This window comes from Salvia miltiorrhiza, chromosome 8, assembly GCF_028751815.1.
Source record: "Salvia miltiorrhiza cultivar Shanhuang (shh) chromosome 8, IMPLAD_Smil_shh, whole genome shotgun sequence".
NCBI classification, from domain to species: Eukaryota; Viridiplantae; Streptophyta; class Magnoliopsida; order Lamiales; family Lamiaceae; genus Salvia; species Salvia miltiorrhiza.
Window position 1 is genome coordinate 51,587,027 of NC_080394.1, and position 17,152 is coordinate 51,604,178.

The 17,152-nt window shown below is 40.3% G+C and overlaps 1 protein-coding gene across 1 annotated transcript; it reads left to right on the forward strand.

Annotated features, from left to right (window-relative positions):
* Window positions 1-15,752: 15,752 nt before the first annotated feature.
* Window positions 15,753-16,523, forward strand: LOC130998640 (uncharacterized). The gene has a single exon (XM_057924055.1). It carries the CDS (start codon window positions 15,753-15,755, stop codon window positions 16,521-16,523), a length of 771 nt encoding a protein of 256 aa, XP_057780038.1.
* Window positions 16,524-17,152: the final 629 nt, after the last annotated feature.

The following is a 17,152-nucleotide window of genomic DNA, read 5'->3' on the forward strand; positions in this document are numbered from 1 at the left end:
CTAAATATTTTTTATTTGAAAAAATAAATTAAATTAATAATTTTTCCTATTTCACTAATTTGTGGGCGTTACGCCGCATAAATATATTATTCTTTAAAAACAATAAAAACAAACATAAGTAAAAGTCGCTAACAAAAGGCTATTACTTGCCTTCTCATCAACTTGCTAATCTTTTGTATTCTCAAAAAAAAAAAATGAAAGTGTTAAAGAAAAGTTCCTAATTTTTTGCCGACCCGAGCGGGTGTATTATGTTGACCGTTACCGGTTGGATTTGTGATTGTGATTGTGATTTTGTTAATTTGTTACCCAAGTGGAATTAGTGAGAGCAATTGTTCATTTTACAAGTGCAAATGTTAGGCATATTTTGTAGTATAAGATAGTCATAGCTTGTTTTTCTTCAATTACAGTCATGCCAAATAAGTTTGGATTTGTCATGTTAATACCATGTCATTTTCAATTTTAGAGGAAATTTTACTTAATGCTAAATTCCAAGCAAATTGAAAGTTCTTATATTATTCATCACTTTTTAAAATTCATTTCAAAAATCAAAATTGTTGGGAACCTTGTGGAATATTCTAACCCTTGTTTTGATGATACCAAAATTCATAGGACTTAATTGTAATAGACTAGAATTGCTTTGAACTCAAGTGTTAGAGTTCGGTTCTAGTTTAGCTTGCGGTGTCGAAGACTGAAGACTGAAGAACGAAGGACTGAAGACTGAAGACTGCAGATACCAACTGAAGTATCAGTTGAAGAATCAGTTGAAGACTGATTACTTAATGCGCGCAATGGACTGATACTAAAGTCAAGTATCAGTTGAACATTCCTCCTAGGACTGATCTTCCAACGTTTAGAGGAAGCCACGTACTCACAAAGTACAACCGCATTAAAAGCAGAGATCTCAGGATATCTTTATCTCTGCAGAGGTCATTCCTATCTGGTGGTTACTTTTCAGAGACGTCACATCTCCTGTCCATCAAGAGAGCCGTTTCCACCCAGACAAGGAACCTCGAAGAGTGAAGCCTCAGCCCAAATTCGAATTGCTCTCCAACGGAAGAAATCTTGATGACGTTCTACGCCAACGGATCTATTCAAGAGCTCTCCTACAAATAGTGCTCGAGGATCACTTCAACCTTCACCGATTCAACGACATAAGCTGAAGCTCTGCCGAAATTGCTACTCAGCCTAAAGCTTAATCTCCCCAAAGCTTGAATCGAAGAAGAGAATTCCAAAGCCAAAATCAGTCACTGCTGATTACACATATTCTCTTAGACCTTAGGCAAACCTCTGTTTACCCAGAAGCCAAAGGTCAAACTTGCTTCAAAGAACTTGTTCTTTGTAGTGAAGTTGGCACTCGTTCAAACCTCCCCCCCAAAAGAGTGTTTGAGTGAGTCGGAGTTCAGGAAGGTACTCTGACTCTGAGTGAGAAGTCTTAGCACGGGTTATGCTGAGCAGAGAAATCCGACGCGAGTGAAGCGTGGGTCCTGAAGAAGGGTTTTCTTCAGTGGTACGGTTGTGTGCACCCGGCAAGCACACGGTTTGGTTTGCAGTGCACCTGTTAAGCACTTGCGGAGTGGATTGTTGGTCAGATCAACCAACCGTGGATGTAGGAAAGGGTTTTTCCGAACCACGAAAAGTCTCTGTGTTGTTTACAGCTTTCAGTTTTACATTCTTACTTGTGTTATTTCAATTGATAAACTGAGCACTTATTAACTGCAAAGAGTAACCTAACAACCAACAACGTGCTCCACCAAGGCTATTGCGAAACTAAGTTTAATTTCCGCTGCGTATGATATCAGTCTGACTGATCTATCTTTTGATAGTCAGAAAGAGTGTTATCATCTCTGTCTTAGCAAACACGACTGAAGCCCTTACGTGCATCAGTTAAGTTCCAACAACTTAACTGATAACTCTTTACTGAAGAGTTTTCAGTATCAGTCGTCATTCCTGTTTGGTCAAAATTATTTTCAGTAAAACAGGAGTCTGTGTTTGCATGCAAAGTTTCGTTTTGATCTCTGACTGAGATCCCTCTGATTGGGGATTTGAAAAATAGCTCATAGGTGTATTCCTTCCCCCCGCCCATATACCTATTCGAGACCCTCTGGACCTAACAATTGGTATTAGAGCAGGTTGTTCGCAAGAACTATCTGTATCTGATTAGGTTCTAATTGAACTAGATCCTAATGAGGGCATTTTGTTTTTAATCAAAATCTTTTCTCAAGATTCCTCTTGAGATTGCTTGCTCCGTGATTCCTTCCTGTGTGTTTCTCCCTGTTTTCTCTTCAATGTAGAAGAACAAGAAAGACTCCTCCAGCGACTATGTTCATACATACTTTCGAGGAATCAACGGACTTGAGATCGGGACACTGGATTCTGACAACGAAGATAGACTCATCTTTCCAGAGGAAAATTAGAGTCCAACCCACTCACAGTCAGAAGGAACGAGCAGATATGATCAAATACGATTAGAGTATCAACACCTAAGTACGAGATTTGAAAATCTCCTTAGGGAGCACAAACAGATCATCAGAGAAATTGATCTTGTGCAAGATGCTCGAAGGATCGTCATGCGCCACTTCATTTCAGATGAAGACGAAGCTGACAAAAGAGACGTTCAAGAGCGCAGACTGATCAGCAGACTAAAACTACTTCAGTCTCAGAAACAAGAACTTCTGCCACGTCTCGAGGAAACAGAGACAGAATTCAAATTTAGACTTTGATATTTACAGTTTTGTATAGCTAGATAAATTTAGACTTTGATATTTAGTGTTAGATTTTTTTTTAACAATATAGTATTATTTTACATTTTTTTCATTTACATATATATTTATTTCAATATTTTAAATAATTGATATGCTTCTTTCATTCAAGTGATAAATATTCTATTGTTTCAAAAAATTACTCAATTAAATATCGCATAAATGATAAGAAAATTAATGCAGATGGTGTTGTATAATTTATGACATTAATCAATTTTTGCGATAGATGTTTTATGTTGCAATATTAGGCGACATTTTCAGCATGACGCCACATGGGTCACAAAAAATTACGTCACATTGATAATAGTGTTGTAAATTAGGACATGTCATTTCAATTAATGTCGGATATGTGATGCCAATTTATGACATAGTAAAAGTGTGTTGCAAAAACTGAAGTATATTTTACGACATTTATAAAAAAAATTGCAACAATTGTTATACGTCGTAATACTATGCGACACTTTAAATATGATACTATAAGCGTCGTGAAATTCAAAGTCACACTACTTGTAATGTCATAAATTAGTGTCGCAAATTATGATGCATTGTTTCAATTAGTGATGAACAAAGTGTCGTATGAATGCTACGTCACATTTATTTAGTGTCACAAACTAGTGTCGCAAATTAAGATGCGTCATTTCGATCAATGTCGTGTAATGTGACGCAAACTAACATACGTCATTATGACTAGTGACACATAGTATGTCGCAAATTTTATACGACAATTATTTAACTGAAGCACAATGTGTCGTATATGTTGCGTCATTATTGAAAAAGAATGTCATAAATTAACCACATCACTTTTTGCGACACAATCTTACGTGACGCAGACAATGTCGCAAATTAGCTTTTGCAACATAAAAACTAAAGTTTACGACACATTTTACATGTCGCAAAAGGTCGTCTTTCTTGTAGTGAAAAGGGCGTCAGAAGTTTTTGAAGGAGTGGTTCATGAAGAATCACTTCAGTACAGAAGAAAGATGAAACGTGAAAGGAACGTGCAGCAACAGCCGACGGACTCGAAATCGAAGGAGAACCAGTCATAAACTCCAGGGGGAACGTGCACTTCAGACAACGAATAATTTTGTAATAGTCACTGTGTAAGCTTCTCTCAACAATCTTACTTGTATCTATGTTGCTCCTCTTTATCCTTTTCGGCTGTAATGTGATAAGTCCGACGTGTCATTTTTTTCTTTCATTCTCAATTATTTTTAATTGACACGTATAAACTTTGTTCAAAACGGATGACACACGATCACACGATCCCGTCCTTTTTACTAACAAGCGGAGTGATCCACGTGCCACGTTTCCATTTGCACGGATTTCAAAAGTTTATTGAAACCGCCTCGTGCACGATCTTTTACATTCTCTTCAAAAACGTTTCATCTTCGACTAAAGATTTACTCAATCTTAGAGAAATCTTTTGAGCAAAATTCCTTGAGTGTGTTTTCCCTGCAAGACTAACAGTGAAAATCCACAGTTCAACCTCTGTGAGAACCAATTTACAGATTTTTGCAGAAATCTTCAACACTCAAAATTCCACATGGGAAAATCAGCATCTCAACAAGTTGTCTGTTACGAATCTTTTGTAACAATGGAGGCACTCCAGAATCTTGCTGATTTCAACAAGATCAATGAAATCTTGGAACGACATGGATGGATGAAGTTCATTCAATGCTCACCGGAGTTTCTTCTCGACGAGTCGATCATCAGAGAATTCTACGACAACATCAAGACTGATGAGTCAACTGGTGATCTCAAAACTGAAATCTCTGTGTTCACAAATGGAGATTTCTCAGACTCCACAAAGATACTCATCAACATCTCCCAAGCTGCAAGAGAAATGTTCAATCTCCCAACTGACGGACCAGCCCCATTCTTTGCCGATGATGAAGCCACAAATCTCATGAAAGAAGCGCTGATGAGTAATACATCTGCTGACCACAACATCACTAATGTTCTGAGCCTTTCAAGATTACATCATCATCTCAGACCCATCGCCAAAATGATCAAGAAATGCTGGTTTGGCACTCTTGGATCCCCTGGTCATCTCTCAAGACCACACAAACTGGTGCTGATCGCCCTACTTCAGAGAGGCCCATTCAACTGGGAGAAGGCCTACCTTCAGATCCTTGCTGAAGAAAATGAGGAATCCCATTCCACCAAGCATCTACGTCAAGGAACCAGAGTTTCGGCACTTATTCTCTACAGTACAAAGGAGACTCAATGCTTGTGGAAGAACACCACTCGAGTGTCTTCCACCATCCATCTGTTCGAAGGACAGAAAAGTTCAGCCAAAGGGAATGTCAGTGTGTCAACTGAAATCCCTCTCCTCACTTCAGAGCCACGCTACAAGACTCGAGGCTCGATCAAAAGAAAGTTTGACAGCTTGTCATCTCCAGTCAAGATCTCACTGGACACACCTCAAAGGTCACTCAATGAGGATCATGAAGAAGCTGCACAGAAAGATTTAGAAGAAGTGCAAATTCCAAGCACTGAAACGACTCAGCAACAGTCTCACACTGTTCCTCCACAAGATGAAGGAAATCAACAGCCAGAAGAGACACAAGCAACCGACACCAGAGAAACTGATTCAGAAGAGCTTCCTCTCAGAGGATTCTTTCATTTATGTCTGGAAGGGTTCGACAAGAAGGCAAAGTTTGATGAACCTACTGACATCAATGCCGCATCCTCATCCTCAGCCAATGTCAATCAAACTGCCCTTCTCAAAAACTTTGTGACACAACTGTCTGAACACTGTGTCACAACTCTCTTTCCCTCAATCCTTGCGACCCTGAATCCTGAAGAGTTCCAGGATCTCGTCAGCTACTTCTTCTTCATCTTCGTCAAAACCCTGCCCAAGTCTCAATACAAGGAAATTGATGAAGTTCTCACTGGGGAAGAAATGGAAGTCTTGGAGAACAGCATCTTTGAGAAATTCAAAGTCACTAATCTTTGGGATGCTATCCACGACTGGGCACCCAACTTCAAACTGTACCTGATTTCCAGAGGTCTTCTCAAAGAAGTTGATGCTGAAGACCACCATGAGTCTCCACCGCGTCAGACTGCTCCAGCCGACGAAAAGGATAAAGAAGCACCAGCTGAAGAGCAAAGACCTGCAAGACCTCTCACTGATGAAGGATTTCAAATTTTGGATGAGAGGCTGCTCATTCAAGAAGAAGCAACTTATGAGCTGAAAGTCAAAATAGCTATTCTTGAATCAACAGTCACGCATCTTCAACAGCAATTGGAAATACAGAACAAGTACAGCGGTGTTCCTGAGTTTGATGACAAAGACAAACAAGAAGAAGACAAGAAGGAAAAAGGGAAGATGATTGAAGAACCAAAAGGAAGTCCTCCAAGGAAACCAAGCAAACAGCTCCGCATCAACTAAGGACTAAGGAAGATCAAGGAATGTCATCTAATCAGAAACTCTTTATTTTGTACATGATATTCTTAGATTGTCATAGTTCATTCTTCTTTGTTTTGTTTTTCTGCACACTTTTGGAATATTGTCTTTTACTGATTTCTAGCTGATTTACGATTACTCTGTCATTGTTCTCTTTGCCTAATTTACTTGAGTTAATTATGGATTATCCAATTTAGGGGGAACTCTGCTAAAGCTTTATCAGTACTTGACTGTTTTCCTGACTGATTGTTGGGAACTTATTTTTATTCACTTTTATCTTTGTCTATTAAAGAAAATAGGGCTTATGTGTCATCATGATTAACTGGCGACTTTGTGTTTAGTATTGAACTTTCAACTTCTGAACACCTCTTTTTGGGCATATCGTTTCAAATCATAGCATGCACTGTACGCCGCCTATTTTCAGCAAGAGATCGTGCCAAATATTCCATATCAGTTTAAATCTCTTATTTTAAGGTATTTTTTTTCTGACGGGCATCTATTACGGACGTCAAAATTCATTAAACCTGACTTGGCGCGCAGATTTCAAACCGCCCACGTCTTTTCGATTACCCTAGGAAACTGTTCATCCTCCACGATCACACTTTCTCCATTACGGCCACTCCTCCATTTTCCATTACTTTTACATTCTCTCTAACTTCCAAAATCCACAGCACCCTACTGTGAGATTACTCTTTGCAAATTTTTCTTCACAGATTTCAGATTCGAAATGGCCAAGACCAACATGAAGAAGAACGACAACAAGAAGGAGGCTCCGATCGAGAAAGAAGTCAGATATGAACAGTCTGTGCACAAGGAATCTTTCAAGAAGATGCCTGAATATGCAAAGGTCTCGACAATTCTCCACCGGCACGGATGGATCAAATTCGTCACCAGTGAACCAAAATATCTACTCGATGATGCTGTCCGAGAATTCTACAAGAACCTTCGTTTCAACAACTCTGAAGAGCTCATTTCAAAAGTCAGTGTCATCACCTCGACAGATTATGTTGTAGAGACTCTCAACGTCTCTCAGATTGTCAGAAAATTGTTCGAACTCCCGAACAGTGGAACTTCCTTCTCCAGACTGACTGATGAGAAAGCGAACAAGATTCTCAAGTCTGCTCTAAAGGATGAATCAGAATCGACAGAAAGTCAAGTTACTCTTTCCCATCTTCATCCAGAGTATGCCATGCTGGGCAAGATAATCCAGAAATGCTGGATAGGTGCCACCGGAACTCCGGACAAAGCTTATCAACCTCAGAAGAATGTTATGGCTGCTCTTCTGAAGAATGAGTCCTACAACTGGGAAGAAGCTTATCTGAAGCTTCTCTACAACGAAGCTCACAACACGAGGCCGGCGACAATGGTTCGACAAGGGAACAGGATCTCCCAGATTATCATCGAAGGAACAAAGGAGCACAGATTTGTGCGATGGTCAAAGATGATTGACTTCACAGACAGTCTTCGTCTCTTCAAACCGGCAAAAAGAGAACCCAAACCTTCTCTGAAGACGAAGGTAATTGATATCTCATCTCCACAATCATCTGACTCTGATGCCCCTGATTCACCTCCATCAAATCCTCCTGCTCGCACGAATGTGCCCCGCCGATTCCGTTCCATCCTCCCTCAAAAACCCTCCAAAAGATCAAATGAGATGCCATGGAAATCTTCTCCAAAATCCAAAGGCAAAGCAGTTTTGGAAGCTGTCCCAGAACCGGCTCCCATCTTTCTTTCAAAAGGGACTCAGAAAGCAGTTGAACTTCAGTCTGAAGCTTAACGAAATGCTACAAGTCACCTCCGTCGTTTACTTGGTGATTTCGATACGTCATTAGAAGTCTACCGGAACCTTCATAGACTTCTCACGTATACCTTCCTGAAGACGGCACCCTGCCCACAAATCAACAGTCTTCACAGCTCTGAAGCCGAAGACTCATTCGAGATGGAAGAGGCATCCCTGATCAGCCTCTTTCAAATTGAAAAAGTTTGGGATGTAATTCATGGCTTTGACAGTTTCGCCATGAATTATCTGTGTTCTTCCAAATAGTTCAGACATCTCATCTCACTCAACAACGATGCTGGAACTTCGAAGGCATCTGAAGAGCCCTTCATCTTCGAACAAGTAACTTTTGTACTCAACTCTCCAGTTTGCGACACTGCTCCATCGGCAGAATCTATTGTTGATCCTGCCGCCTCTGAGCAACCGATGACTAATCAAATCAGTCAGTTGAACTTGCCATCAACAATCTCTGCTGAAGTTGACCAGGCTAGTGTCACTGAAATTGATGCACCATTGCTAGAAGCAGAACATAAATCAGCTGACAATGCTGATCTCCCAGCCTCTGAAGGACGAGTCGAGGACATCGCCAAGTCTCCTCAGCCTTCATCATCACCCCTCTTGAATAGTGATGAGCCTACTCCTCTTGAAGGCGTCACCATTAGTCAAGAGCAGTCGATTTCTCAGCCTCCTGCTGAAGATAGAGCGGAATGTTCTGCTCCACTGAGCACAGCAGAGGCATCCACTTCAAAAACTCCATCTACCGATCAGGAAATACCAATAGAACAAGTTGAGCTTCCTCGCCCAACGGGACTAGTTCTATTTGATTCAGATGCAGAAACTGACGAGCTTCTTACCATCTGGAAACACAATCGGCCGCACAAGAATCTTTTACGAATTTCTGACGATGTAGAAGATCCGATGGTTGTACTGCTTGAGCAGCTCTCCGATCAACAGCTTGAAATCGATTCACTCCATCATGAGCTCGAACGATAGAATATTTATGGAGAAAAGTTTGTGAAGCAACTCAAAGCAGTTCAGGAATAGGCAACTGCAGACATGATTTATCATTCCGAGTTGATCCATAAGCTTCAACAACAGTTGGGGGCAGAAGAAGTTGCTCTTCTCAAATTCAAGACGGAAATGCTTGATCTTGACAACGGAATTCCTAAAATCAAGAAAGATCACAATAACTTGTGCAATCTCTTTCTTGAATCAGAGATTCAAATGAAGACGCAACTTCTTGAGCTCTCAGAGAAGATTAGGAAAATGCATCTTGAATTCCTGAAGACGCTCATGCCTGAAACTGCAGTCAGACACCTCGTTGCAGAAACAGTAAAACATATCCTGGAACGACTTGCGAAAGTGGAACTGCAAATCCAACAACCTCAAGAGTCCCCTGACTCTGCCCTCCTTCAGAAGATGTTTAGCGATCTTCAAGAGCTGAAAAGTCGACTTCCTCCCGATGATGCCAAAAAGGGGGAAGAGGATATAATGAAGCGCATCCGAAGGGAAGAGGAAATGATCCCTTCATACTTTAACAGGGCTGAAGAGATTATCTCAAAGGTTGCTCCTACCATTTCCTCAGTCGAACTCAACAAGAAGAGAGGCAGAGAAAGCTCCTCAAATGAGCTAGAGCTGAAGAAGACGAAACTCGATTTTGTATCAACTCTAAAGGAATGTCAAAAGCTCGAACACTACTTCAGTAAAGGACTGATAGTATCATATTTGGAAAAGTTTGAGCGACCAGACAAATGGATACCGTCTGAGTTGAACGACTGGTGGGAGAAAACTAAGGAATGCTACACCAAATGGATGGTTTTTGCAAACATCCAAGGTGACAGGGATTACAGGAATGATGCCTGGAAGTATTTCCTGCTGCAGCTGCAAGAACGAGATTTGGTCTTACAAATGCAAGATGCTCAAAGAAAATTCGGAAAAAGCATTCCTGACCCTCAGAAGAAAATTGTGACTCCACCAAGGATTAAGAATGGAGTCAACAGAGACAGAATCGAGACAAAATTCAGAGACATATGCAAGATTTGGAATTTGCATCCGGACTCCAATGAAGCCAAAAAGATCTGGGAAGCAGTCTTCAAGCTATACAATCAGAAACCGTGAATCTCTTGGTTGTCTTCTGTATTGTTCTTTTCCGATTCCAAATTATAATTTAGACTGATGGATTATCAGTCTTTTATCAATGAAAATAACTTCTTTTTGATCTCAACCTGAAGACAATGACTCTTTGTCCAGGCTCTGATTATATTTTTCTGTCTTCTCCTTGTTCTGTTTTTAGAACTGTTTCGTTCTTAACTCTAAGTACAAGTTTTTAGGTTCTATTGTTAAGGGGGAACTGTTTTCACCCCAGGTTTAGAACTTGTACTATGAGTTCAGTCTTTTTGTTGTCTAGAACTGCTGTGTGGTTTTGGCATCATCAAAAATGGGGAAATTGTTGGGAACCTTGTGGAATATCCTAACCCTTGTTTTGATGATACCAAAATTCATAGGACTTAATTGTAATAGACTAGAATTGCTTTGAACTTAAGTGTTAGAGTTCGGTTCTAGTTTAGCTTGCGGTGTCGAAGACTGAAGACTGAAGAACGAACGACTGAAGACTGAAGACTGCAGATACCAACTGAAGTATCAGTTGAAGACTGATTACTTAATGCACGCAATGGACTGATACTAAAGTCAAGTATCGGTTGAGCATTCCTCCTAGGACTGATCTTCCAACGTTCAGAGGAAGTCACGTACTCACAAAGTACAGCCGCATTAAAAGCAGAGATCTCAGGATATCTTTATCTCTGCAGAGGTCATTCCTATCTGGTGGTTACTTTTCAGAGACGTCACATCTCCTGTCCATCAAGAGAGCCGTTTCCACCCAGACAAGGAACCTCGAAGATTGAAGCCTCAGCCCAAATTCGAATTGCTCTCCAACGGAAGAAATCTTGATGACGTTCTACGCCAACGGATCTATTCAAGAGCTCTCCTACAAATAGCGCTCGAGGATCACTTCAACCTTCACCGATTCAACGACATAAGCTGAAGCTCTGCCGAAATTGCTACTCAGCCTAAAGCTTAATCTCCCCAAAGCTTGAATCGAAGAAGAGAATTCCAAAGCCAAAATCAGTCACTGCTGATTACACATATTCTCTTAGACCTTAGGCAAACCTCTGTTTACCCAGAAGCCAAAGGTCAAACTTGCTTCAAAGAACTTGTTCTTTGTAGTGAAGTTGGCACTCGTTCAAACCTCCCCCCCAAAAGAGTGTTTGAGTGATTCGGAGTTCAGGAAGGTACTCTGAATCTGAGTGAGAAGTCTTAGCACGGGTTGTGCTGAGCAGAGAAATCCGATACGAGTGAAGCGTGGGTCCTGAAGAATGGTTTTCTTCAGTGGTACGGTTGTGTGCACCCGGCAAGCACACGGTTTGGTTTGCAGTGCACCTGTTAAGCACTTGCGGAGTGGATTGTTGGTCTGATCAACCAACCGTGGATGTAGGAAAGGGTTTTTCCGAACCACGTAAAAGTCTCTGTGTTGTTTACAGCTTTCAGTTTTACATTCTTACTTGTGTTATTTCAATTGATAAACTGAGCACTGATTAACTGCAAAGAGTAACCTAACAACCAACAACGTGCTCCACCAAGGCTATTGCGAAACTAAGTTTAATTTCCGCTGCGTATGATATCAGTCTGACTGATCTATCTTTTGATAGTCAGAAAGAGTGTTATCATCTCTGTCTTAGCAAACACGACTGAAGCCCTTACGTGCATCAGTTAAGTTCCAACAACTTAACTGATAACTCTTTACTGAAGAGCTTTCAGTATCAGTCGTCAATCCTGTTTGGTCAAAATTGTTTTCAGTAAAACGGGAGTCTGTGTTTGCATGCAAAGTTTCGTTTTGATCTCTGACTGAGATCCCTCTGATTGAGGATTTGAAAATAGTCCATAGGTGTATTCCCCCCCCCATACACCTATTCGAGACCCTCTGGACCTTACAAAAATTCGTTTAAAGTTTATGTATTTTCACGCGAATAATTCCAAATTATATGTTCAATAAATTGATGTGCACAAAAAAAAAGAAAAAAAAACTACTTCATCCGTCCCATGAAGCAAGACTTAGTTCTTTTCGGCACGGGATTTAAGAAATTGATATTTTGTGTGTTAAGTCTGATAGGTAAAAAAGTGAATAAAGAGTAAATTTTTTACTATTTTTAGAAATTAATCTTGCTTTGTGGAACATGCCAAAAATGAAACTTGGTCTTGCTTTATGAGACGGAAGGAGTAATAGATCGCCGTACACTTTGGTTTATCATGCAGTGCGAACACAATTATCACCTCAAACATTTATTGCAAAAAAGGTAATAGGGTCTTATAATTAGGGTTGAGTTGGTAATTACACTTGAAATTTGTATGAAACTTAAACAGTAAGTTTGCTAAGTCGAGTCAATTGTTTGAAGTATCTAAGTGGCTCCAGTCAATGATGGAACCTTCATATATCTGGAGATCCAGTCAATTACTTGGAAATCTTATGTCATCGCCGTCTGTCAAGTGGCTCAAGTGTCTAAGGCTGTATTCTTTTTTGTTATAAATTTATTATTAAATAAAATAGAAAAAATTTATAACATAATAATAGTTCCATTCTTTTTTATCTCATTTTTTTGGTAGAAAAATATATGGAAATATTATGAAGAGAGAGGGAATGGAGAGAGAAAAGGAAGATAGAATCTAGAGAGATGAATTAAGGTGATAAATAATCAGTCAATTGAATGATTAAATGTTGACCGGATTATCAATAACGGTCTCAATCATGTAAATCAAACACTTGATTAAGGTGAATTATTTTACTCCCTCCGTCCAAGCTTTTAATAGTCATTTGAGAGTGATACATGTTTTAATAAAGTGGTTGAGTGTGTTGTGAGTGGAAGAAGTGTCTCACCTTTTATGTGAGTATTAATAATTAAAGTGGAGTAAGTGTCCCACCTACTTTTATTAAAAATAGAAATTGATCGGTTAAAAAAGGAAAGATAATATGGATCGGTTAAAAAAAGGAAAAGATAAATACTAAAAGCTGGGACGAGGAGAGTATTAATCATGCTTTATCATTCAAACCAAACGTCTCCTAATAGTTATATCATGAATTGGAGTGAAAAGATGGGAAATGGGCTATCGGGGAAAAAAAATTCTGCCTATGGAAATTTTTTTAATTAAGATAATGTGTGAAAAAGCGTGAAAAATGGGGAATAATATATGGGCAAATGGTTTTTAATACCCACTTCCATAATATATCTATCAAATCTACCCACTCTTATAAAACATCTATAAAAAATACCCACTTCATAGTGAAATACCATTCCTACCCTTATACTATATCTCTCTTAATCCTTCATCTTATACATTAATCCGCGCTTTCAAAATTGGTATCAGAGCGGGTTTTTATGGAGGAATTATATTATATTTAATTTATTTTATAATTAACCTATGTGGGAGGAGACTCCATTAAAAATTTATGGATCCGGACGAGTGTCCGAGATGTATTATATACAGGAATTCTCTTCAAAATTTGGAGAGAGAAATTACTCGTCTCTTAGACGATCTCAACTGGAATAATCGAGCCCTCGTGACGAACATTCGCCGCGGAGAAGATGGAGAAATTATTCGTGATATTATCACGGGTATTCAATCCTACCATAAAACTCTCATGGGAATCGTCGGGATCAAAACGGCGATTGAACGAACAAAAGACGAGGCCCATCAGTCACACGACTAATGGAACAGAAGGACAAGGCGGGAGCTGTCTACCCAAAGTACCAGCCTATCAAGCCGGATTCTTCCGTAAATATTGAATTACGGAAAATCCAAAAGACGGTGGAATACTATGACAACAAGCTATATGATCTACCACTGGAGATGAGCCAGATATCGATGAAATAAGAGAAAATCTTAACCCTCTTGCGAGATATCAAGAGAAAGGTGGAGGAGATCGAACGGCGGAAACCATGTTCCGGGAGACTTCGGAATACATGGTCCAAAGACCCGACGTATCCACTACCACTTAATGCAGCGCCCAAGGAGTTGCATCCGGAGGATATAATCCGAATCGTGAAAGGGAAAAGACACGAATAACCTTGAACGAATCGGATTAGAAGATCTACAAGAGTTAGCAGAATCCTTTGCTAACCTAAATATGGTAGATCTAAAGATGAACCAAGGAGGTGGGTGCCTAAAGCAGAGCATCCACAAGAAGGATCATCCAAAGGAGAAAGGGTTCGTGAGGAAACGAGCCATTATCAACGAACCAGAAGACGCCTGCCCAAGATGCAGGATACTCCTGTAGGGAAAGCCACACTTGAACCAATCCATCCCTATGAATTGATTCTCAACCTCGATGAAGCCAGCTTTAAAGATTGGGAAGTTCTTATTGATGACTGGGCTTCAGCTATGAAGGTTGTGATTGCCACGATAGAATATGGTAAAGATGAATTTATCAAAATCTTCGAGGCAAGTTTTGCTGGAATGACAAAACAATTTTGGGATAAGGCATCAACGGAGGGCAATAATGAGTTATTCAATAAGGAATCAGCTCTGGAGATCCTCGAAAATGCCGCACACCAGGTTAAAATCCATTTTCTTGGAATGGGTTTCTTTGAAGCATCAGCAGAGGAGAAGCGCAAAAAATATCGACAAGCACTTTACAATCTAAGATTGGTAGTGCTGGAGCCAAAAGCTCTCGATGAATTTCTGCGCCTATATGCCCTATATACTCATATGGGGTTAGTTGATGATCAAACCGCCAGGGACCTCTTTTTCACAAAGTTTCCAAGTCCATGGAGGGAGATGCTCATCAACGAGTACGTGTCACCAGGAGATTATCCACTTGATAGTGCATCAAGAAGGATGTCATATGTCCACAAGAAGTTGTCCGAATGGTGCCAGAAGGCGGCGGACCAGAGAAATCTCAAGAAATTGAGGAGACTCAATAAAGAATCTCCATTGATGTGCAACAATCTTGATCTTCCAACGGAGATTGGAGCTGAGATATCAACCCTATGAGCGAAAAGGACGAAGTTCTTGGAAGCCAAGAACTATGTGGACCAGACAGAAGGCACGCTCCTATAAATCAAGCCAACGGAGCGAACCATCAAGGAGCCGATTTTCATCTCAAAAGCGGATCCCGGCAAGAAAACTTTCAGGCGAACCCAAGCTAAAACAAATGAAAGTTTTAAAGATTGCAACTGCTGGACTTGCGGTGCAAAGGGGCATATTTCTACCAATTGCCCGGACAACGAGAAAAGAGGGATAAGGAAATTCAAATCCACACCGGATATCGAAGACGCCCTCTACAACCAGGAACTGATACCCGTGTATCAGTTCGAAGATATATCCTCAGACGAGAGTATATACGAGCAAGAATAAATCTTTAGCTCTGAAGATTCGGAGATGACTAATGGATCATCCAGAGACGAGTCCGACTAAGGAGGAGGATGAGGTTACTCACCTTCAAAAGGAGGATCAGGAAGGATTTACCAGCCATTTCCTGATTCCCCAAGAAAATGTGGTGGAAAAACTCGTAAAGAAACTTAAAGATACGACCATGGATGTACAAACATTCCAAGGGTTTTCAAGCATAAGAATGAATCAAGTTATACAAAGCTTGAGTCCATTCAAAATGAAGCATCGTGTCTATTTCGGCACCACAAGTCGAGAGTTGACACTTCCAATAGAGATAACAAACAACCAGGTGGAGATCCAATTAGTTCCAGCCGAAGATGTGCGGAGGGATCTCAGAAAAATGAAGCTATAAGTCGCTAGAACGATGAAATGGATTCATATTGGAGCAATCCAATTGGTAATCAAGTCTGGACTCAAACGAGGGACGGATACACCAATTGATGTTGCACTTTGTGACAAGAGGGTCATAAATACGAAAGATTCAGTACTGGGAACCTTCTCAGGCAATCTCTACGCCAAGAAGATTATAACTGAATTATATCCACAGATCGCTTATAATCTTCAAGATTCATCCTTCAGTCGAGCCCTGACACTCAACCAGGACTACAAGAGGAAGGATCTATTGACGGAAGGAAATAGGCCATACTCGATTACATATCAAGTATCGTATGCCCTATCAAATTCCCACCACACGGATTTATTTCTGGGGAAGAATTTTATTGAGGTCCCTGAAATATTCAAAGAAGTAGCCAAGGCAGTGAGCCTTGACCGAGTCGAAATTTCCATAATAAGGGAAATCGACATCCAAGTTGGAGCACCAAGGCTATCGTTCCAAGGAGATAGGCTGACCTCAAGGCCATTAGAAACAAGCTTATCTCATTCCTACGAAAGAAGGGCGATCCAGGAAACATCAGCTCTAGGCATAAGAGTGAAACTCAAATGCCCCGAAGGATGGATAAATGTTTCCACAGAAATTGATACAACTGAAAGGAAAAATCAATTTCCTTGCAATACGTTGTATTATTTGGATAATCCAGAAAGCAATCGATATATCGGAATTCTAGAAATTGGAGGCTTTGAGATCAAGATCGAAGGCAAAGCCGGACAAGAAGCTGACGTCCTAATCTTAGGATGAAATTTCCTTGACAATTATCAACCATGGTCAAGGAAAGCAAGTGGAGTGGAGATCACAATTGGCGAAAAGCGGTTGCTGATCCAATGACAAGCCCATTCTCAATCTACATCTCTGTAGGGATGTTATACGAGAAATTTAAAGCAGAATATTTTGCTGCTTATATCGATTCAGGAGCAGGAATTTGTACAGCAAAACGAGGAGTCTTTCCAACAGAAGTGGAAGAAGAACTGCCTCGAATTGCGGGAAGGGATTTCTTAAAGAAGATTTTACTCTTATCAAAAGGAGTAAAACAGACAGAAATATTGATCGGCGGAGCAGGACAAACACCTTGGTACAAGGTTAAGACTCCACCTATCTATTTCCATGATACAGGAGCAGATATTTTGTTCGGCAACAATTTTCTGCAAACCTTCAAAAGGTATACACAGGACAATGGAGCCAGACGGCTTGTGTTCACAACCAATTGTGACCAAAAAATCATTGTGCAAATGCTCGAAGGAGCTTTTAATCGTTCGATGCCAGTCAAATTCCGCAGCAAGCGTGGTGATGATGGCAGACTCCGGAGACCACAAATGAAGGATCAACAGAGATTCAGAGATATTCTGCTTAAATGCATAACCGAGGGATTC